The sequence below is a fragment of the Heteronotia binoei genome, chromosome 13 (assembly GCF_032191835.1).
Source record: "Heteronotia binoei isolate CCM8104 ecotype False Entrance Well chromosome 13, APGP_CSIRO_Hbin_v1, whole genome shotgun sequence".
NCBI lineage: Eukaryota > Metazoa > Chordata > Lepidosauria > Squamata > Gekkonidae > Heteronotia > Heteronotia binoei.
Genome location: NC_083235.1, coordinates 23,292,208 through 23,314,795, shown reverse-complemented (window position 1 = coordinate 23,314,795; position 22,588 = coordinate 23,292,208). Strand labels below are relative to the sequence as shown.

General features: G+C 50.1%; 1 protein-coding gene across 2 annotated transcripts in view; it reads left to right on the top strand.

The window, feature by feature from the left end:
- KRT8 (keratin 8) overlaps nucleotides 1-22,278 on the top strand; it is a 31,939-nt gene extending 9,661 nt beyond the window's left edge. For both annotated transcript variants that reach the window (XM_060252159.1, XM_060252160.1), the window contains exons 3-9: nucleotides 720-780; nucleotides 908-1,003; nucleotides 3,263-3,427; nucleotides 12,647-12,772; nucleotides 15,476-15,696; nucleotides 19,143-19,198; nucleotides 20,208-22,278. In XM_060252159.1, the coding sequence (XP_060108142.1) occupies nucleotides 720-780; nucleotides 908-1,003; nucleotides 3,263-3,427; nucleotides 12,647-12,772; nucleotides 15,476-15,696; nucleotides 19,143-19,198; nucleotides 20,208-20,398 (916 nt within the window). In that variant the 3' untranslated portion in view covers nucleotides 20,399-22,278. The remainder of the gene's footprint in view (nucleotides 1-719; nucleotides 781-907; nucleotides 1,004-3,262; nucleotides 3,428-12,646; nucleotides 12,773-15,475; nucleotides 15,697-19,142; nucleotides 19,199-20,207) is intronic.
- Nucleotides 22,279-22,588: the final 310 nt, after the last annotated feature.

The following is a 22,588-nucleotide window of genomic DNA, read 5'->3' as shown; positions in this document are numbered from 1 at the left end:
TGCGGGGGGGGGGAGGCCAATTCGGCGCCTCCCCGGAGCCCTAGACAATTGCCTAGTTTGCCTAGTGGGTGAGCCGGCCCTGCCTGTGAGGTAGGTCGGGCTGAGAGAGCTCTTTGGAGAGCTGCTCTTGAGAGAACAGCTGAAACTGTTATGACCGACCCAAGGCCACTCAAGCAGCTGCACATGGAGGAGTGGGGAATCAGACCTGTTTCTCCCAGATAAGAGTCTGCACACTTATCCACTACCCCAGGCTGGCTCTCAGGTTGAGTCATGGAAGCTTGGTGGGTGATCTTGGGCCAGTCACTCACAACAACCCTCGCAGGATTGTCTTGAAGATAAAATGAAGTAGAGGAGAAAGCTGTAAGCTCATTTGGGTCCCCACTGGGGAGAAAGGTGGGGGTATAAATGAAGGAAACAAATATCTGATGAAAGAAGTGTCTGACAAAGGGAGCTTTGACTCATGAAAGCTTATCTTCTCTGCCCCCTCCCCCAAGATCTTGTGGTCTCTAAGGTGCTACTGGATTCAAATCTAGCTGAGGGAAACAACCTATGAAGTGTGAAAGCCGTTTGTACTTACTCAGGGTTGATGTGTAAACAGGTGGGCAGTCAGCCTATGCCCAGCTGGACAGTTTCACCCTGGTTCCAGCTCATCCACCATTTCTTTTTTTAAAAAACGTTAAGCCTCTTGATTGAACCAATTCTGTCTCTTCGCCTGGCAGGTATGAGGAAGAAATCAACCATCGAACTGAGAAGGAAAACGAGTTTGTCCTCTTGAAAAAGGTGAGCGAAAGGGCAACGGGGTGTTTTGGCTCATCCCTGGCCTGGCTGGGAGAGGGGGAGACTGTGGGAGTCTTTTCTTTTTGTTTTATCTTTGTATCATGGTGGCTTGTCCCTGTTGTCCCCACAGGACGTGGATGAAGCTTACATGAACAAGATTGAGTTGGAAACCCGCCTGGAGTGCCTGACGGACGAGATCAACTTCTTGAGGCAGCTGTACGATGAGGTAGGCATTCTCTTCCAGGAGTTGGGAGCCTCCCTTCTGGAATATTCCTCTTTACCAGCTTGAGGGAAGCCCAGGAGCTGTGGTGCTTCATGAAGCAGTGGGACTTTCCTCTCTGTAAAAAGGAATTTGTTTTTAAAATGCCAAGTAGACTGTGAAGATATAATAAGGTGACCAGGGCTTTTTTCCCTGGAAAAAGAAGTGCCGGAACCAATATTTCCTCTAAGCTGTGGAGCCTTGCGAACAAAAATTCCACTTGTGAGCTACGGGTGTTAAAGTCGTGAGCTGCTGAGCAAATTAGTTTGCTTTGGGGCCACTTTTCTTGAACTAAGACAAAAACGTGTGAGCCGGAGGCTAAAAAATTGTGAGCTAGCTCACACTAACTCAGCTTAGAGGGAACCCTGGCTAGAACTCTCAAGAAAGAAATGAAGCAGAACATACACAGGTGTCCCTCATGAACTTTTAAAACATTTTTTGAGAATTTTGTTTCTGTTAAGAGGTTCCGGAACTCCATTCTGCCACATTCCCCCAGAAAAAAAAGCCCTGAGGGTGACCATCAGTCACATTTTAATTTTCCTCCAAGGCGATCAGGGTTATGTTCATGAGCTTAGAGCCTGTGTTAAATCTCTGTTGAATGGAAGGCACTTCTTCCAGAATGGGAACTTCCCGACCATTGTGTTTTGTGTGCTGTGCTTTGGCCTAGCATTCACAGCTTCAACCTCGCAAACTCAAGCATTGATCCAACAAGCCCAGAAAGTTTGCTTTAGCTGCCAGTGGCCTTAGGAACCCTCAGCGCAGAGGTGAAAAATTCATAACATTCCTTTGAAAAGAACTGACAGGAAAAACGTTGACTACTGGGTCCCATGCTCTTTAACTTGTTCATAAATGATTTAGAGTTGGGAGTGAGCAGTGAAGTGGCCAAGTTTGCGGATGACACTAAATTGTTCAGGGTGGTGAGAACCAGAGAGGATTGTGAGGAACTCCAAAGGGATCTGTTGAGGCTGGGTGAGTGGGCGTCAACGTGGCAGATGCGGTTCAGTGTGGCCAAGTGCAAAGTAATGCACATTGGGGCCAAGAATCCCAGCTACAAATACAAGTTGATGGGGTGTGAACTGGCAGAGACTGACCAAGAGAGAGATCTTGGGGTCGTGGTACATAACTCACTGAAAATGTCAAGACAGTGTGCGTTTGCAATAAAAAAGGCCAACGCCATGCTGGGAATTATTAGGAAGGGAATTGAAAACAAATCAGCCAGTATCATAATGCCCCTGTATAAATCGATGGTGCGGTCTCATTTGGAGTACTGTGTGCAGTTCTGGTCGCCGCACCTCAAAAAGGATATTATAGCATTGGAGAAAGTGCAGAGAAGGGCAACTAGAATGATTAAAGGGCTGGAGCACTTTCCCTATGAAGAAAGGTTGAAACGCTTGGGACTCTTTAGCTTGGAGAAACGTTGACTGAGGGGTGACATGATAGAGGTTTACAAGATAATGCATGGGATGGAGAAAGTAGAGAAAGAAGTACTTTTCTCCCTTTCTCACAATACAAGAACTCATGGGCATTCGATGAAATTGCTGAGCAGACAGGTTAAAACGGATAAAAGGAAGTACTTCTTCACCCAAAGGGTGATTAACATGTGGAATTCACTGCCACAGGAGGTGGTGGCGGCCACAAGTATAGCCACCTTCAAGAAGGGTTTAGATAAAAATATGGAGCACAGGTCCATCAGTGGCTATTAGCCACAGTGTATGTGTGTATATAAAATTTTTTGCCACTGTGTGACACAGAGTGTTGGACTTGATGGGCCGTTGGCCTGATCCAACATGGCTTCTCTTATGTTCTTATGTTCTTAGGTCTGAGGCCCCCATCTGCTGGATAAATTGTCCTACAGTACACCTTGGAGCGAGGTGGTTGTGAAGCTTAATTCTAGAACTGTTGATCTCCCCCACCCAATCGAGAAATCTTTGTCTCCTGAGAGCCAGTTTGGTGTAGTGGTTGAGTGCGTGACTCTTATCTGGGAGAACCGGGTTTGATTCCCCACTCCTCCACTTACCTGCTGGAATGGCCTTGGTTCAGCCATAGCTCTAGCAGGAGTTGTCCTTGAAAGGGCAGGTGCTGTAAGAGCTCTCTCAGCCCCACCCACCTCACAGGGTGTCTGTTGTGGGGGAAGATGATAAAGGAGATTGTAAACCGCTCGGAGACTCTGAGATTCAGAGTGTAGGGTGGGATATAAATCCAATTTCTTCTTCTTCTTCGTTGCAGGAACTGCGTGTGATGCAGTCTCAGATCAACGACACCTCGGTCGTCCTGTCCATGGACAACAACCGCAGCTTAGACCTGGATGGCATCATCGCTGAGGTCAGAGCACAGTATGAAGAGATCGCTGCCAGGAGCCGAGCCGAGGCAGAGAGCACGTACCAGACCAAGGTGAGTTCTGGTTTCCCGTATTTGGCTCAGTGACTTCTGGAACTGAAAAAGGGTGTTTGAGGCCATCTAGTCCACCCCCACCCCACTTAGCACAGGATGCCCAAAGCTCAAGCTTTTCCAAGAAGTAGTTTAATGTCTTCTACTTGAAGACTTTCAGAGAGGCAGAGCCCACTATCCCAAGAGAGAACTGGCTTCATTGTCAGAATAGGCTTACCGTTAAAGAATTTCATTGTCGTATTTAGCTGAAAGCTGCCCTTCTGGAAGGACATGTTACGCAGGGCTTTTTTTTGTAGCAGGAACTTTTTTGCATTTAGGCCACACATCCCTGATGCAGCCAGTCCTCTTGGAGCTTATAATAGGCCCTGTACTAAGAGCCCTGTAAGCTGGTGTGTGGCCTAATATGCAAAGTCAGGGGTGTGTGGCCTAATATGCAAAGGAGTTCCAGCTACAAAAAAAGCCCACCATGTCATCACCATGGGGACTTGCAGGAGGATAGCACTTTCTAATTCCTGGAGGGAAGCACCACAGGAACCCAATTCTCGTTGGGACCACAGCGTGGGGAGAATAAGGACTCCTGCCTTACTCCCACCCTGCGCCGTTTTCCTGACTCAACACAGTTCCAGGAGGGAGCATTCCGTGTTTGTGCAATGCTTGTGCAGCCATTGTTCCTGAGCGAAGATAAAAATGTGTGAGCCGGGGGCTAAAACACTGTGAGCTCGCTCACACTAATTCAGCTTAGAGAACACTGTACATACACCATGCTGGCCCTGAATTTTAAACTGTCCTATCCCTTTTGCTCTGACCAAAGGCCTCCTCTTCCATTCTGCTGGGTTGCAGCTTTGGCCAGGGTGTAGCCTGTCCCGCTTGGACCCATTTTTTTTGCCACACCTAAAAATATTTCGAAATGGCTGGATGGATGAGACGGAGAGATAGTGGCTTGCTCCAGGCTGAAGTGAGATTCAAATCAAGGATTTCCTGGTTCTCCTCACAGCCAGTCAGTTAAATTAGCTGTCTGCTCTCTGGATGACTCTCTTGAGTAAGGATTTCAAAAGGGAGTTCTTCTTTTGTATCCCGGATTGCAAGAGGGACGCAGTCGCCTGAATTCTGGGAAGCTGCAGGGCGCTCATGTTTAATTCAAAAGAAGGCCGTCCGCAAACATTATCTGTCCCGCCAATCAAGATAAAACCATCCACGGGGAGTGGAGCCAGTCTATTGGCATGCAGACTGGCTGAGCCAAGCAGCTTACGTGATGAACTGAAAGGGTGGAGAAAACGTTTGGGGAATGAATTGATCTCCTGTATTGACTTGGAAGCTTGAGACAACTTGTAGCCTTGTGGAACAAGAGTATTAAGTAAATCAGGGCTTTTTTGGTAGCAGGAACTCCTTTGCATATTAGGCCACACACCCCTGATGTAGCCAATCCTCATGAAGCTTACCGTAGGCCCTCTACTAAGAGCTCTGTAAGCTCCAGGAGGATTGGCTACATCAGGGGTGTGTGGCCTAATAGTATTGGATGGGAGACCTCTAAGGAACATGAGGATTGTAACACAAGAGACAGGCAATGGCAAACCACCTCTGAACATCTCTTGCCCTGAAAACCCTACAGGGTCGCCATCAGTCGACTTAACAGCACTTTCTACCGCTGGTTGGTGACTGCTTCAGCTGGCAGTGCACCAGAATCCTTTCTGCTGTATTTTGGCTCAGCTGCCACTCCCACCCCACTCCTAATCGTGGGCTGCGTAGTTTCTTAAGAGTGTGTGTGTGAGGGGGGGAACATGTATGTGTTATGGTTGCCAGGTCCAACTCAAGAAATATCTGAAGACTTTGGGGGTGGAGCCCGGAGCAAGGGTGTGACAAGCACAACTGAACTCAGAAGGGAGTTTTGGCCGTCACATTTGGCCATCACATGCCTTTTAAATGCCTTCCCTGCATTTGGAATAATGAAGGATAGGGGCACCTTTTTTGAGGCTCATAGAATTGGACCCCTTGGTCCAATCTTTTTGAAACATCCCAACTATATACTAAAAAAATCCTAACTATAAAAAAGAAAAATCCTAATTATTAAAAAAAAACCTTGGGGGGTGTTTTGAAGAGAGGGACTGGATGCTATGCTGAGAATTTGGTTCCTCTGCCTAAAAAACAAACACACACACACACACCCCGAGCCCCAGATATCCACAGATCAATTCTCCATTATACTGTATGGAGAGACAGTTTGGTGTAGTGATTAAGAGTGCGGACTCTTATCTGGGAGAACCGGGTTTGATTCCCCACTCCTTCACTTGCACCTGCTGGAATGGCCTTGGGTCAGCCATAGCTCTGGCAGAGGTTGTCCTTGAAAGGGCAGCTGCTGTGAGAGCCCTCTCCAGCCCCACCCACCTCACAGGGTGTCTGTTGTGGGGGTGGAAGGTAAAGGAGATTGTGAGCCGCTCTGAGACTCTTCGGAGTGGAGGGCGGGATATAAATCCAATATCGTCTTCTTCTTCATGGCAAGGGTGGCCAACGGTAGCTCTCCAGATTTTTTTTTGCCTACAACTCCCGTCAGCCCCAGCCAGCATGGCCAATGGCTGGGGCTGATGGGAGTTGTAGGCAAAAAACATCTGGAGAGCTACCGTTGGCCACCCCTGCTCTATGGGAATTGGTCTCCGTAGAGTATAATGGAGTGCCCAGCAGACATTTCCCCCTCCCCCCCGCTTTCTGATGAATCTGAAGCCAGGAGAGGGCTTCCAAACCAGGGGATCCCCTGCCTCCACCTGGGGATTGGCAACCCTAGCTGTGTTCATGCCTACTGGCTTAGCTCCTAGCAAAGAGAAGCATATCTGAAATTCAGGGCAGTGTTTGGGTCTGGATTCCAGTGTGGGAAGGAGATCAAATGACACGTACCCCTTGGTTTCCAGTTTGATTTGAGAAATCTACCCCATGGAAGCTGCCTTAGACTGAAGCATATCCTGGGCCATCCAAGTCAGTATCGTCTACCCAGACTGGTGGCAGCTATACATGGTCTCTGGCAGAGGTCTTTTACATCACCTGCTGTCAGATGCTTTGAACTGGAGATGCTAGGGATTGAACCTGGGACCTTCTGCCTGCTAAGCAGATGCTCGACCACTGAGCCCTGGTCCCTCCTGCTCTCTCGCTGTTGGGTACAACTTGCCCTGCTCCCAGAAGGGAAAAATAAATGCACCTGTAGCACAATGTGATCGGTGGTGAAGAACACTGGAATGCTCCTATGCAGTGTTGGCTTTTGTTGTGCGTGAGTTGAAACGGGGAATGATAACCCACGGATAAAAATACTATCAAAGCATTATGGTGGTAGAAAGTGCAGCTACATCACAGCCGACTTACGGCAACCTCTTTGGGTTTTCAAGGCTAGACGTTCAGAGGTTGTTTGCTGTGGCCTGCCACTGCATAGCAACCTTGGACTTCCTGTATATTTATTTATTGGATGGTGGTTTGCATTGTGTGCGTGCGCATGCCTGGAAGATATAGCAACCTCTGGCAACTCCCTCTGGGGCATGGAGGACATTCAGAGAAATGACATGATACAGCCTGCCTCTGCCTCCAGTCTCTGGTATTCTTTGGAGATCTCCTGTCCAAACACTTGCCAGGGTTGGCCCTGCTTAGTATCTGAGATCTGACAAGATTGGGCTTGCCTGGACTATCGCTGGGCATCCCTGGACTTCTTTGCTCGTCTCCCATCCAAATACTAGCCAGGGCCAACCCTGCTTAACTTTCAAGTTCTAACAAGGATCAGGTAAGCCTGGGCCATCCAGGTCAGGGCATTTATAGAATATAGGCCAGATAAAATGGGGTGTATCCAGGGCTTTTTGTTTTTTGTAGCAGGAACTCCTTTGTATATTAGGCCACACCCCCATGATGTATCCAATCCTCCGAGAGCTAACAGGGCTCTTCTTACAGGGCCTACTGTAAACTCTTGGAGGATTGGCTACATCATATGGCCTAATATGCAAAGGAGTTCCTGCTGCTGCTGCAAAAAAAGCCCTGTATCGAGCTATCTGGAGGCTTGACAGTCTAGGTCTTTCCTGCTTTTCCCTCCTGCATCAGCCCAGAAAGATTCCTCACCCACCCCCCAAATTTCATTCTTTGGGTGTTGGCAGACCCTTAGGAACAGCATTGGACAGAGGGGGTCCTGCAGTGGGGAGAGGGGGAAATGAGAGGGGATCACTACATCCTTGCCCACAAACAGAAATGGATTGCATGGTTGCACACACTCCATTATAACAGAATAAAACCCAGCCAACTTTCAGGAAAATATACATCATAGAATCACATCGTTGGAAGGGACCTCCAGAGTCATCTAGTCCAACCCCCTGCACAATGCAGGAAACTCACAAATACCTCCCCCTAAATTCACAGGATCTTCATTGCTGTCAGATGGCCATCTAGCTTCTGTTTAAAAACCTCCAAGGAAGGAGAGCCCACCACCTCCTGAGGAAGCCTGTTCCACTGAGGAACCGCTCTAACGGTCAGGGAGTTCTTCCTAACGTTGAGCCGGAAACTCTTTTGATTTAATTTCAACCCATTGGTTCTGGTCCTACCTTCCATGGCCATAGAAAACAATTCCACACCATCCTTTATATGACAGCCCTTCAAGTACTTGAAAATGGTGATCATATCACCTCTCAGCCACCTCTCATGCTAAACATCACAAACTTACTGGCCGATACAACCAGGGTGAAAATCTGTCCGACAACCTTCCTTCAAAGACAGTCACAACAGACACCTTCTGTACCACTTCCCATGGGCAGTTACATAACCTAAGAACCAACAGGGGTGCATTTTCTGAATGGAGGGGACCCACAGGCAATCAGTGGGGTAAGAAATGCCACTGGCACACGGGCTCACGAAGTGCATGCGGCGCTATGCACCATCAAGGAGTTGGGTTGTCTCATAGAAACAGAGCTGGAAGGGACACGAAGGGGTCATCTAGTCCAACGCCCTGCACAGTTCGGGAAATTCACAGCTGCCTCCCCCCCTCCCTCCCTGCTGTATGCCCAGAGGGTTGTATGCTCATGCATCAGAAATGTCTCTGAATGTAGAGATTTTGTTTTACATCTGAGGATTATTGAAAGGTTTCTAGCCCTCATGGCTGCATGGAAGTCTGGAATGCAAATGGACATCCTGCCCTTTGACACCTGCCATGTTAATTATCCTTTATAGAGCAAGCTGGCACCGTTCCCGTATATTAGCATCTCAATGATTTTTTTTTTTGCAACAGTTGGAGGGAGGGTGGGGCGGAGGGGTGATGGTTTGCCTGACACCACCCAGCACGATCGGGGCTGCCCTGATTTTAAAGAGAGATAGCTCCTTTGCTATTCCAGGATACTATGCAGCACATTACTTATTGCCTTGTGTGTGGAAGTGCAGTGTTGAAAAGTCACAGCCGACTTACAGCGGGCCCCAGCAAGGGGCTTTCAAGGGAGAAGCAGAGACGGTTTGCCCTTGCCTTCCTCTGCAGAGCCTTCCTTGGTGGTCTTCCTTCCAAGTCCTGACCCTGCTTAGCTTTTGAGACCTGACAAAATCAGGCTATATATACCACACTGCCTCCCCTCCCCACTTATTGCCTTGCGTTTGTAAAGTGCCTTCAAGTGGCAGCCAACTTATGGTGACCCCGGCAAGGGACTTTCCAGGCAAGTGAGAAGCAGAGGTGGTTTGCCCTTGCCTGCCTCTGCAGAGCCTTCCTTGGTGTTCTCCCTTCCAAGTACCAGCCCTGCTTAGCTTCCAACTTATAGTGACGCCAGCAAGGGACTTTCCAGGCAAGTGAGAAGCAGAGGTGGTTTGCCCTTGCCTGCCTCTGCAGAGCCTTCCTTGGTGTTCTCCCTTCCAAGTACCAGCCCTGCTTAGCTTCCAACTTATGGTGACCCCAACAAGGGGCTTTCAAGGCAAATGGAAGGCAGAGGTGGTTTACCATGGTCTTCCTCTGCAGAGCCTTCCTTGGTGTTCTCCCTTCCAAGTACCAGCCCTGCTTAGCTTCCAACTTATGGTGACCCCAGCAAGGGTCTTTCCAGGCAAGTGAGAAGCAGAGGTGGTTTGCCCTTGCCTTCCTCTGCAGAGCCTTCCTTGGTGTTCTCCCTTCCAAGTACCAGCCCTGCTTAGCTTCCAACTTATGGTGACCCCAGCAAGGGTCTTTCCAGGCAAGTGAGAAGCAGAGGTGGTTTGCCCTTGCCTTCCTCTGCAGAGCCTTCCTTGGTGTTCTCCCTTCCAAGTACCAGCCCTGCTTAGCTTCCAACTTATGGTGACCCCAACAAGGGGTTTTCAAGGCAAATGGGAAGCAGAGGTGGTTTACCATGGTCTTCCTCTGCAGAGTCTTCCTTCGTGTTCTCCCTTCCAAGTACCAGCCCTGCTTAGCTTCCAACTTATGGTGACCCCAACAAGGGGCTTTCAAGGCAAATGGAAGGCAGAGGTGGTTTACCATGGTCTTCCTCTGCAGAGCCTTCCTTGGTGTTCTCCCTTCCAAGTACCAGCCCTGCTTAGCTTCCAACTTATAGTGACGCCAGCAAGGGACTTTCCAGGCAAGTGAGAAGCAGAGGTGGTTTGCCCTTGCCTTCCTCTGCAGAGCCTTCCTTGGTGTTCTCCCTTCCAAGTACCAGCCCTGCTTAGCTTCCAACTTATGGTGACCCCAACAAGGGGTTTTCAAGGCAAATGGGAAGCAGAGGTGGTTTACCATGGTCTTCCTCTGCAGAGTCTTCCTTGGTGTTCCCCATTCCAAGTACTGATCCTGCTTAGCTTCCAAGTTCTGATGAGATCAAGCTATACAATGCTGCCCTCCCACACCTACTTACTGGCTTATGCATGCAAAAGTTGAAAAGTAAAGTGAAAATTAATTCTCTAACATATCATCATTCTGCCGCCACCTTTCCTCCTGGAAATTGGGAAAGGAAACTGCCCTTTCTTCTGAGACTTGGTCTACACACAGCACAGACGAAGTTGGTAGAATTCTTCTGAGGAAGCTGTGCCACTTTAGATAGAGGGTGGGTGGGTGTGCTTTCTACTGCAAGTTGAAAATTAGCACAGGAGGTTGTGACTTTGCTTGTCTGCATGCATTCTGCTTTTTTTTTTTTTTCATTTAATGGGAATGATTAATGTCGGGGAAGGGATGGAATTCAGGGTGGTGCTGGGTGGTTACTTTAAAGTATGGGCCCAACCTACCTTGTAATTACGGCTTTGTTTTCTCAATAGTTCATCTTTTTTCATAGTTAGAAAATGAAATTTCCCATTTCCTTTTGGTTGAGTTTTTCTCAAAAGGTATATCTTTGAGTAGATGACAGAGTTATTGGCTCAGCACGTATTCCTTCTTGTTTTTTCTCTGCTGGTCCAAAAAAATGGTATTAGTTTGGGTGACGCTAGGGGCAGTCCTCCCAGGGCTTTTTTTGTAGCAGGAGCTCCTTTGCATATTAGGCCACACCCCCTGATGTATCCAATCCTCTTGGAGCTTATAGTATGCCCTGTACTAAGAGCCCTGTGAGCTCTTGGAGGATTCGCTACATCAGAGGTGTGTGACCTAATATGCAAAGGAGCTCCTGCTACAAAAAAAAGCCCAGGGTCCTATTGTCAGTGGAGGTCGCCCTTCTTCCTGAGCTGGGATTCCACCCCTGGGCATAGCAGCCTTTAAAAAACCCAAAACATGGTCTCTCCAGTCAAGTCCATAGTATAACCCATTTTACCACTTCAGTGTCTGGTGCTTATAGATCAAGGCTAAGATGAATTACCCGTATTTTTCGCACCATAAGGCGCTCCGGACAATAGGACGCACCTTCCTCCTGGGGGGTGATCCGCTGCCTTCGCCTCCAATCCCGGCACTTCCCCCGCACCTGCCTGGCTCCAGCTTCTTCCAGCAAGTGCTGGGATCGCTCCACGTGGCCCCACCGCAAACCCAGCGCTTCGCGAGCACCAGCTGTGGAGAGGGCAGCGTGCTTCTTCCGTGCCTGTCTGCCTGGCTCCAGCTCTGATGCTTAAAGCAAGCGCTGGGATCGGAGGGCGGAGGGAGCGATCCTGGCGCTTGCTGTAAGCGTCACAGCTGGAGCCAGCAGGCAGGCAAGGAGGAAGCACGCTGCCCTCTCCACAGCCGGCGCTCGCGAAGCGCTGGGTTTGCGGTGGGGCCACGTGGAGCGATCCCAGAGCTTACTGGAAGAAGCTGGAGCCAGGCAGGCAGGCGCGGGGGAAGCGCCGGGATTGGAGGCAGAGGCAGCAGATCGCCCCCCTTCTCCCCGGAGGAAGGTACGTACCTTCGCTCCATAAGACGCACACACTTCCCCCCCACTTTTTTGGGGGGGGAAGTGCGTCTTATGGTCCAAAAAATACGGTAAATGAAATAAAGTGAGAGTGAGTGATTGCCCATGCAGAGGTATTCTTGGTTGAGTAGTGATTTGAACCCAGATCTCTGCACTCTTCTGAAATCTCTGTGGCTCAGGCTAGATTGATCACACCAGATCTCAGAAGTATAGCAGGGTCGATTCTGATTAGTACTTGGATGGGAAACCAGCAGGGAATTCCAGGGTTGCTTCAAAGAGGCACACAAGGGCGCAAACCACCTCTGCTCATCTCTTGCCTTGAAAACTCTACGGGGGCAGCTGTGACTTGACAGCCCTTTACCCACTCGCACTCTGTCCCCCCTCCATTCATTCCTCCAGACATTTGGGGGTTACTGTCTCATAATGTGTAGAGCAGGGATGGCCAAACTGTGGCTCGGGAGCCATATCTGTCCCTTTCACACATATTGTGTGGCTTTCGAAGCCCCCACCACCCCAGCAGCCAGCTTGGAGAAGGCATTTGTTTCTTTAAATCACTTCTCCAAGCCAGCCCATGGCTTGAAGAATGTGTTTGAAATTAAAGTTGCTTTCCTTCTACCTCTACCTCCCCAATCTATTTTCCTCCCTCCCTGACTTGTGTCTCTCGAACGACTAACATTCATGTCTTGCAGCTCGCAAACATCTGATGTTTATTATCTGTGGCTCTTATCTTAAGCAAGTTTGGCCACTCCTGGTGTCAAGCTCACACAACCATTTGTATAGCAAACTGATAATGGCAAGTGTGAAGAAGTGGATTTTTGCTTGGAGTGTCTGCAGATCCCTGATCATTCTGATTGATCCCCCAGTTTCTGGTCTTTACTGCCTGTCCCCTCCTCACCAGCACTTCCTGATGCCTTCCTTTGCTTTGACACGCACACACACAAAGTACAATTTTTGTCTCTTTTCCTTGCAGTATGAAGAGCTCCAGACCATGGCAGGCAGGCACGGAGATGACCTCCGCAACACCAAGAATGAAATCAATGAGCTCAAGAGGATGATCACCCGGATACAGTCTGAAATTGACGCTCTGAAAGGCCAGGTGAGGAAGCAACTGGCAATTCAGAAACCACACCCTGGGTTGTTGTGACTGGTCAGTGCAGCATCATCATCAAGATACACGGCACTTGGCAGAATTCCTTGAGCAGCAAAAGACCAGAAGGGGCCGTGGCTCAGTGGTAGAGCATCTGCTTGACGTGCAGAAGGTCCCAAGTTCAATCCGCCCCCCCCGGCATCTCCAGTTAAAACGGACCAGGCAGTAGGTGATGGGAAAGGCTTCTGCCTGAGACCCTGGAGAGCTGCTGCCAGTCTGAGTAGGCAATACCAGCCTTGATGGACCAAAGTTCTGATTCAGTAGAAGGCAGCTTCATGTGTTCACATGGGAAGGGCTGTGGCTCAATAGCTTCTCCTTTGCATGCAAAAGGCCTCAGGTTCAATCCCTGGTGTCTTCAGGGCCAGAGCCCAACACAAATGCAGGTTGCAGCTCTCTCTCTCTCTAGCTCCTCTATTACATTCCTCTTTGGCTTTCTCTCCCCGGTGTATTCTGGGAATTGTAGTTTGCAGACATTAGTGTCGGGAGGAGGGTTGCCCTCAGGCCATTAAGTACAGAGTCAACATTACCCAACTGCCTCATTGTTCCCAGCCCTGCCCTGTCCCACAGGCTCCTGTGTCCTCACCCTTGTAACAGCCCCAGGGCTAGCGTCTGTAGACACTGAGCTGGGGTGACTGCCAGGGCCCAGAATAGAGCTGCGAAGCCCTTCCACATCGGTGAGGGATCCCACAGCCATGGATCATCTGGCCAGAGGGACAATTCCTGGCAACTAGGGGAGGCTTAGCCCATGTGGCAGCTCTGTGGCCAGCAGTGCAGCGATGCCTTTAGGCAAAACCTCTATGGTAAAAACAGCTACTATTGGTGTGTACCAGAAGTGACATCACTACAGTGTCAGTCTAGGCCTTCCTATGCTCTTGTAAATTCCCCCATCCCCTTCCAGTTGTCAGGCGTCAAGGCTTCTTTTGTAGCAGGAACACCTTTGCATATTAGGCCATACCCCTCTGAGGTAGCCAGTCCTCCATGAGCTTACAGGGCTGTTCTTACAGGACCTACTGTAAGCTCCAGGAGGATTGGCTACATCAGGGGTGTGTGGCCTAGTATGCAAAGAAGTTCCTGCTACAAAAAAAGCCTAGGGTACATGGTAGGGCCTGTGGCCACTACCTACCCACATGTTCTGTCCACAAGTCCTCTTTCCACTGTGGGAAGCCGGAGCCTTTGGAGGGCTTGGAAGCTAAGCAAGCTGGTGGGGGAAGATTTTATTTGAGTGAGTGATTTATGTAGTTAGTTAATTCATTCAATTTCTAGACTGCCCTTTCCTGTTAAACAGTGCTCGGGGCAGTGTACATCAAGAATCTCTATATAATTAAAAACATAAAAAACAAGAAGTAACCAATAAAACTGTCAGAGTATGGCCACTGCCTGGGGTGTAGCAGGAAAAGGGAGTGCCAGAAGGATAAGACTGTCACTGTCCAACACCAAACGCTTGATGAATTATCTCTGCCTTACATGCCCTGTGGAATCTCAATAAGATGATGATATTGGATTTATATCCCACCCTACACTCTGAATCTCAGAGTGGCTTACAATCTCCTTTACCTTTCTCCCCCACAACAGACACCTTGTGAGGTGGGTGGGGCTGAGAGAGCTCTGACAGAAGCTGCCCTTTCAAGGACAACCTCTGAGAGAGCTCTGGCTGACCCAAGGCCATTCCAGCAGGTGCAAGTGGAGGAATGGGGAATCAAACCCGGTTCGCCCAGATAAGAGTCCACACACTTAATCACTACACCAAACTGGGCTGCACGGCATGGATCTCACTCGGCAGAGAGTTCCACCAGGTTGGGGCCAGGGCTGAAAATGCCCTGGCCCTGGTTGAGGACAGCCAGATGTCTCTTGGGCTGGGGACTCCCAGCAAGTTCTGTATTTCACAGCCAGGCAATGCTCCCTCAAACTGTGGAGTCTTGTGAGCAAAAATTCTCCTTCGTGAGCTGCTGGCATTAAAGTTGTGAGCTACTGCATAAATTAGCCTGCTCTGGGGCCATTTTTCCTGAGCTGAGACCAGGTCTCGAATTCAGCAGGAGTTCACAGGAACGCAGTTTCTTTCTGAGGGTTCCCCCTCTTCCTCCTCACCTACCTTGTCCATTGAATAGGAAATGCAGCTGCATAACAATCCATAAGCCAGCCACCAGGAGCTTTGCCGCACCCCCAGCAGTGCTCATTAACCCCTGGAGAAGCCCACACCACCCTTTGTCCACTTCTTATGTGATTTTGGGCGGCAGGTGGCTTGCCTTTTGATTATTGGGAGGGGGGGGTGGCCAAGGAGAGCCCCAGGTGAGTGAGAGCTGCTTGGGCTGGCTGGATCTCTCTCCTGTCTTGCTTTTGGCTGGTGGGGGGGCAGCATATGCTAATGAGCTCCACAACCTATGGCTAACACAAAACGTGTGAGCCAGAGGCTAAAAAATGGTGAGCTACCTCACACCAACTCAGCGTAAAGGGAGCGATGGCGGTAGGGTGTGTGTGAATGAGAGCTGCAAAGGAAAGGCCCCTCTAAACCCAGACAGGGCCCTGAGCAACCCCAAAGGAAGGACCCTCCTCTCAAATTGTCATGGAATTCCAGCGCTGTTGCAAAATCCCATTTCCCCATCTTGGGTTAACAAGCCCTCGGACCCACATCTTTTTCTTCCTCCCTTTGCCCAGCGTGCCAACCTGGAAGCGACCATTGCCGAGGCTGAGGAGCGCGGGGAGCTTGCCGTCAAGGATGCCAGCACCAAACTGGCAGAGCTGGAGGGCGCCCTCCAGAGGGCCAAGCAGGACATGGCCCGGCAACTGCGGGAGTATCAGGAGCTGATGAATGTCAAGCTGGCCTTGGACATCGAGATCGCCACCTACAGGAAGCTGCTGGAAGGAGAGGAGAGCAGGTGGGTGCCGGCCAGCAACAGTGCCCCCTGGCTGTGACATGTGCCCCAGTTATTTTAGGAACCTGACAGAGGCCAGTTCTGCACTAAACCTTTAATCTCGGTTCAACCCTGCCCCCAAACTGACATTCTACACTAAAATCACAGAAACTAGCTCTAGGAGTCTAGGATACTATGGTTCTAGTGTAGAAAAACAATTTGGGGACAGGGCTGAACCAGGATTAAAGGTCTAGTGCAGAACTGGACCCTGTTTTCTGGCCCCTTGCAAATCACAGGCCCTTGTTTGTTGTACTTAAGAGAGATCCTGAATACTAGCTCAGATCCAGTCCTTGTTTTTCACCAGCTGCAGAAATGTTTGCTGTTTTCCCTCCTTCCTAATGCAAACTCCCTGTGCTGCACTCAGTGTTGTTCCTAAACCAGGGGCAGCTGTTTCACTTTGGAGATGTGCAGAGGGAGGGGGGAGCTGGGCAAGTTCTGTTATTTTACATCAACATGGCCTGCTACCCTAGGCAGGCCCGTAGCCATGGTGGGGCCCGGGGGGGCACAGGCCCTCCACCCAACCCCCCCTTCAACCTTGTGGCTCCTCCTTTCCCCGCTGCTCTCCCTGTGGCCCCATTTTTGCTGCTGTTGCTGCTCTCCCCGGGCTCTTCCCACCCCGTTCCTGCCTCCCCTGGTCTCCCCGCAGCCCTGTTTTCGCCGCAACCTCTCTCCCCGGGCTCTCCCCTGACTGCCCAGTCTCCCACAGCCCCGTTTTTACTGCTGCCGCTCCCCCAAGCTCTTCTCTGCCTCCCCCGCTCTCCCTGCAGCCCCGTTTTTTGCTGCCGCCACTCTCCCCGGGCTCTTCCCTACCTTGCTCACTCTCCCCGCAGCCCCGTTTTTGCTGCTGCCGCTCCCCCAAGCTCTTTCCTGCCTCCCCCGCTCTCCCTGCAGCCCCGTTTTTGCTGCCGCCACTCTCCCCGGGCTCTTCCCTACCTCGCTCACTCTCCCCGCAGCCCCGTTTTTGCTGCCGCCGCTCCCCCAAGCTCTTCCCTGCCTCCCCTTCTGTCCCTGCAGCCCCATTTTTGCTGCCGCCACTCTCCCCGGGCTCTTCTCTGCCTCCCAAGCTCTCCCCGCAGCCTCGTTTTTGCTGCCACTGCTCTCCCAAGCTCTTTCCTGCCTCCCAAGCTCTCCCCATAGCCCCATTTTTGCCGCTGCCCCTCTCCCTGGGCTCTTCTCTGCCTCCCAAGCTCTCACCGCAGCCTCGTTTTCACTGCCACTGCTCTCCTCAGGCTGTTCCCTGCCTCCCTCGCTCTCCCCGCAGCCCCATTTTCGCTGCTGCCACTCTCCCTGGGCTCTTCCCTGCCTCTCCTGCTCTCCCCGCACTACCCGCAGCCCCGTTTTCGCCACTGCTGCTCTTCCTACCCCCAAGAGCGTGAGAGAGAGAGAGAGAGAGAGAGAGAGCTGGGGCCTGGCGGCTGGCTGGTGGAAGAAATAGCCAAGCCTCCATGCCCCCCCCCCAATTTTATGTCCTGGCCCCCCCCCAAAAAAAAAAATTTTCTGGCTATGGGGCTGATGCTAGGGTTGCCAGGCACTGCCTAGTAACCAGCAGGAGGGATGTGGTGGGTCAGCACCCCTGGAAGTTAGAAGGGTAGCTCTTGGAACTACAGTTGCCTACTCAAGAAGTATTTGGGGGCTTTGGGGGTGGGGCCAGGAGCAAGGGTGTGACAACCACGACTGAACTCCAAAGGAAGCTCTGGCAACCACATTTAAAGGTACCACACACCTTTTAAATGCTTCCCCGCAACTGGAAATAATGGAGAGGGGCACCTTCTTTGGGGGCTCATAGAATTGGACCCCCTGGTCCAATCTTTTTGAAACTTGGGTGGGGGGGGGGTGTTTTGAGGAGATGCACCAGATGCTATGCCGAAAATTTGGTGCTTCTACCTAAAACAACAGCTCCCCTAAAGCCCCAGGTACCTGCAGATCAATTTTCCATTATATCCTATGGGAATCAGTTTCCATAGGGTATAATTGAGTGCCCAGCCTAGCAGACATTCCCCTCCCCCCTCCTTGCTTTCTGATAACCCTGCCCCCACCTGGGGATTGGCAACCCTACTGGGAACTCTGTGGCCTTATTTTAACTTTTCTTCCCAGGACAATTGTCCCTAGGGTTGCCAGCTCCAAGTTGGGAAATCCCTGGCAGATCTTGGGGTGGAGCTTAGGGAAGGTAGCGGGAGAGGCCTCAGCAGGATCATCGTAGTTCCGGGAGACCTCCAGCCTCCACCTGGAGGTTGCTGTTCCTAATCGCACTCCCCATTTCCCCTACAGTTGCCTGGAGGTCTCCCACTATAAGCAGGCAAATGGGAACTCTTTGCTACCCCCAGATTTATTCTGCGATTACATTCTGTTTGAAGCAATAGGTCTTGAGCCAAGTTTGCAGCGGAGCTTCATCTGTGACTTGTTCGGGAACGATTTGCGCTGGACCCAAGCCAGTGTCAGGGTGTGTGCTCCTGGGTCACAATCCTGCTCTGTGCAGGTGTGGCTCCTGCCTGCAGAGGAACTGCTGGAGAAGTCAACAGAACCTTCATTTCCCCACGCCTTTCCCAACAGAAGTACACCTGGGCTAGTTCCAAGGAGAGGCTGTGGCTCGGTGGAAGCGCCTCTGCTTTGCATGCAGGAGGTCCCAGGTTCAATCCCCGACATCTGCAGTTGAAAGGACCCAGCAGCAGGTGATATGAAAGGGAGTTTAGATACTTCATTGCAGGTCTTTTTTTGGAACAAGAACTCCTTTGCATATTAGGCCACACACCCCTGATGCAGTAGGCCCTGTAAGCTCTTGGAGGATTGGCTACATACGAAGGGTGTGTGGCCTAATATGCAAAGGAGCTCCTGCTACAAAAAAAAGCCCTGGAAAGACCCATCCCTCAGACGTTGCAGAGTAGTTGCCAGTCTGGCTTTGATGGACCACTGTTTCTGTTTTCAGCGTAAGGCAGCTTCATGTTTGTGTGTGTTCATCGGGGCTGCCTTCTCTGTTGTGCAGTGCTTGTACAGCTTGACTTGGAGTGATGTCCAGGGTCTGAGGCAGAGGCTTTCCCCATCATCTACCACTTGATCAGTTTGATGAAGATGCTGGGTGTTGAACCTGGGACCTTCTGCATGCCAAGCAGAGTCTGTCCATTCCCGGATTCCTTTGGCACCTTGCCTGCATGTGTGGAAGTGGGGAAAGTGTCTCCAGAGGAGCCCTCCATTTGTGGCAAGGAGATTCTTGGGGTTTTAGCCTCTTAACCTTCCAGGTCTCTAGAAATCAACCGTCCCCAGTAGTGGGCTCGTTTCTCTGCCCTCTGGCAAATATACAGCTTTTTATTAGCATAAGCTGTTGATAAACTGGAGCTCCAGGCCAGCTTTGGTCTATTTTTGGAACACACCCACATCGGTTATCACATAATGATGTTCTCTTTGTCCCCTGGCAGGCTGGAATCAGGGATGCAGAACTTGAGCATTCAGACCAAAACGACTGGCTACTCCGGTAAGGAACATTTGCCCTCTTAAGAACATTTGCCCTTTGTTGGAAGGGAGATAGTGCCAGCCCTTTGCCCCTGTGGTTCGGGTGGCCATTTGTGAGTGACAAAGAAATGCAGAACTGGGAGAGAGACCTCAAGGCTCAACCCCCTGCATAAAACAGGAAATTCACAACTAACCCCCCCACCCCACCCCAGTGACCTCTGCTCTATGATATGATAGAGCAGAGGTGGCCAAACTTGCTTAATGTAAGAGTCACATAGAATAAATGTCATGTTTGAGAGACATGAATGTCGGATATTTGAGAACAGGAAGGAAGGAAGGCATATAGATGGAGGAGGGGAGGAAGGGAGAGGTGAACAGAAGGCAACTTTAAATGCATTCTCCAAGCTGGCAGCTGGCTTGGCTTGGAGGAGTGATTTAAAGAGACAGATGCCTTCTCCAAGCCATCTGATGAAGCAGTGGGGGGGCTTCAAGAGCCACACAATATGCATGAAAGAGTCACATGAGGCTCCTGAGCCACAGTTTGGCCACCCCTGTGAAAGAGCTTTATAAAATCATGCCTGGGATGGAGAAAGAGGAAAGAGAGAACTTTTTCTCCCTCTTCCATAGAACCTAGGGGGCACTCGTTTAAAATGATGGGGAATAGCTTCAGGACAGAGAAAAGGAAATGCCTCTTCAGTCACCAAGTAATTATTCACTGCCCAGAGGATGTAGCAATGGCCACAAGCTTCAAAAGAGTTAAACAGATTCATTCAGGAGGGGTCCATCCATGGTTACTAGCCCTGGTGTCTAAAATCTACAGGCAGTACATCTTGATGCCAGTGTCAAGAGGCAACATTAGGGGAAGATGCCTTTGTTCTGTGTTCGTTGCCCTTCGGGGCAACTGATTGGCTGCTCTATGAAACAGGATGTTGGGACTAGATTGACCCAGGGTCAAGCCTTTAATCATTGGGAAATACATGCTTTGTCTTTCAGAACATTCCCATATTCTGTCTGTTCTCTTTCTCTCCCAGGTGGCATTTCAAGTGGCTTCAGTAACTACGGGGGTGGCTACAGCACTTCCTACTCCAGCGGCGGCTATTCCACAAATGCGTTCCCCCTGGAGAGTTCGGCCACCACCAAGTCGAAGGCCATTGTGATCAAGAAGATCGAGACCCGGGATGGGAAGCTGGTGTCGGAGTCCTCCGATGTGCTGTCCAACTGAGCTGTCATTGCGTGCGAAGTGAAGAACCCATCTGAATGCCTTCTCCCCAAAGTGCCTTCCCTAATGTAGTGGAGCTGGTGGCCTCTGGGAGAAACGGGATGGAGGCCAGACAGGAAGTGGGGGGGAGTAACACCTTCCTTCTCTTACCTGACTTTCTCTAAGATGCCAATCTCCAATCTCTCTCTGTCTCTCTCTCTCTCTCCCTGTTCCCCCTATAGAGAGAAAGTGATTTGAGCCTTTGTTTCTGATCCTCCCCAAAACTAGGGGATGGCCAAATATCCAGGGATTTTTTTTTAAAATAAGAAACCAGCTGGAACTGTTGTTGTGCCTTTAATGTAACTTTGCCTGCTGATTTCTGAGATGCAGGGAACAGTAGGCAAAGCTCTGCACAAGAGGGAACCGAGCACTGTCATCTCTGAATAGTATCCAGAAAAATTTACCAGCGAAGCAACAGCAACAAGAACAAGGGGAAATGCCAGCATCCTCACCACGAATGACCCCACAACCCTTCTCAGTAGCAAGCAGGGTGCTTAGGTGACATGTTCCAGCATCCCTTAGACCAGGGGTGGCCAAACTTGCTTAACTTAAGAGCCTAATAGAATAAATGTCAGATGTCCGAGAGACGAAAGACGTGAACATCAGATGTTTGAGAGCCACAAGAAGAGAGGGAGGGAGAGGTGGAAAGAAAGCAGCTTTTTCTGATGACCACCTAACTTTAAATGCATTCTCCAAGCTGCCAGCTGGCTTGGCAAAGTGATTATAAAAGACAAATGCCTCCCCAAGCCGGCCGACGGGGCAGTGGAGGCTTCAAGAGCCGCACAATATGTGTGAAAGAGCCACATGTGGCTCCTGAGCCGCAGTTTGGCCACCCCTGCCTTAGACCAATCCTTGATCCCCTATGGTGAAGAAAGCTAACTACTAGGCAATGGGTTGAGCAAGCTTGACAGTTCCTTCTAGGGAGAGGTATGGGTGGACTAGTAATAGCGATAGTTAGTAAGGCTGCTGTTTAAGGGGCTATCCCCTCCAGATCTCACTGGGGGAGTATGGTTATGTCAAAGCTTCAGAATCGCAACTGTGAAAAAACCCCCTTTTTTGTCTGCAAGGAATAGGTAAGAGAGAGAGCATAAGGATCGAATGCAACAGTGGACAGGGTAAATGCATTTTGCAGGGCTGTCCTAAGCATGCTACTTGGAAGTAAATCTCACTGTGAACTCCACGGGGCTTCTGCCCTAGATTTCAGCTTTAGCTGTCCCTCTGCAGAAAACCCTGGTCTCTGTTGCATCGTTTACCCTTCATGCTGAGCCCTTTATCTGTGTTTCGTGTAGACAAAAAGGACTGAGTATTAAGCAGAACTCGTTCTCTTCTTCTGCATCCTGGGTGGGGAACTTCGTGCAAAACAATCTGATTCCATCCCCCCTTCTTTTAAACCCCCCATGGGTTTAAAGCTGTGACTCTTTCTTTTCGGCATGGGGGAATGCTGGGCTTTGCCTCTTCACCTTTTTGCACTCTTGGCAGGTAACGGTAAAAAAAGAGAAAAAATTGGATTGTGGCACCAAAGGAGTTTTTCAAAAAGCTTTGGAGGCAATGTTAAATGCTCATCTTTTGAGGCACACTCTGGTTTTACTCAGAAGCAAATCCCACTGCAACCAAATAGGGTTGACTTCTGTGTAGGAGTGTCCTGGATTGTAGCCTTGGGGTGCTAATCTTAATGATGGCTCTGCAAAGTCGAAAGTCTCAACAATCTAACTTCCAAATAACAGGAACTGTGGATTAGTTAACTCTTGTGTCTCTCCTTGTTCTGTCTCCTGAAACTGTGCCCACGCAAATGTTCTCCCCCCCTCTTGACATGTTGCTCAATAAAAAACCTGTTTGTTATGAAAGATGCTCATGTTTCTTCTCTGTAGTAAATGGCAAGACTGTTTTCTTTTAGACAAGTAACTCTTGATATTTACCAGTCTCTTGATTCTTTCAAAAAAGAAATCAGAATATGAGAAGCCATGTTGGATCAGGCCAATGGCTCTTCCAGTCCAACACTGTGCGTCACACAGTGGCCCAAACCCAGGTGCCATCAGGAGGTCCACAGCAGGGCCAGAACTCCAGATGCCCTCCCACTGTGGCCCCCAAGCACCAGGAATACAGAGCATCCCTGCCCCAGACAGAGTGTTCCATCTACATCTTCTGGCTAATAGC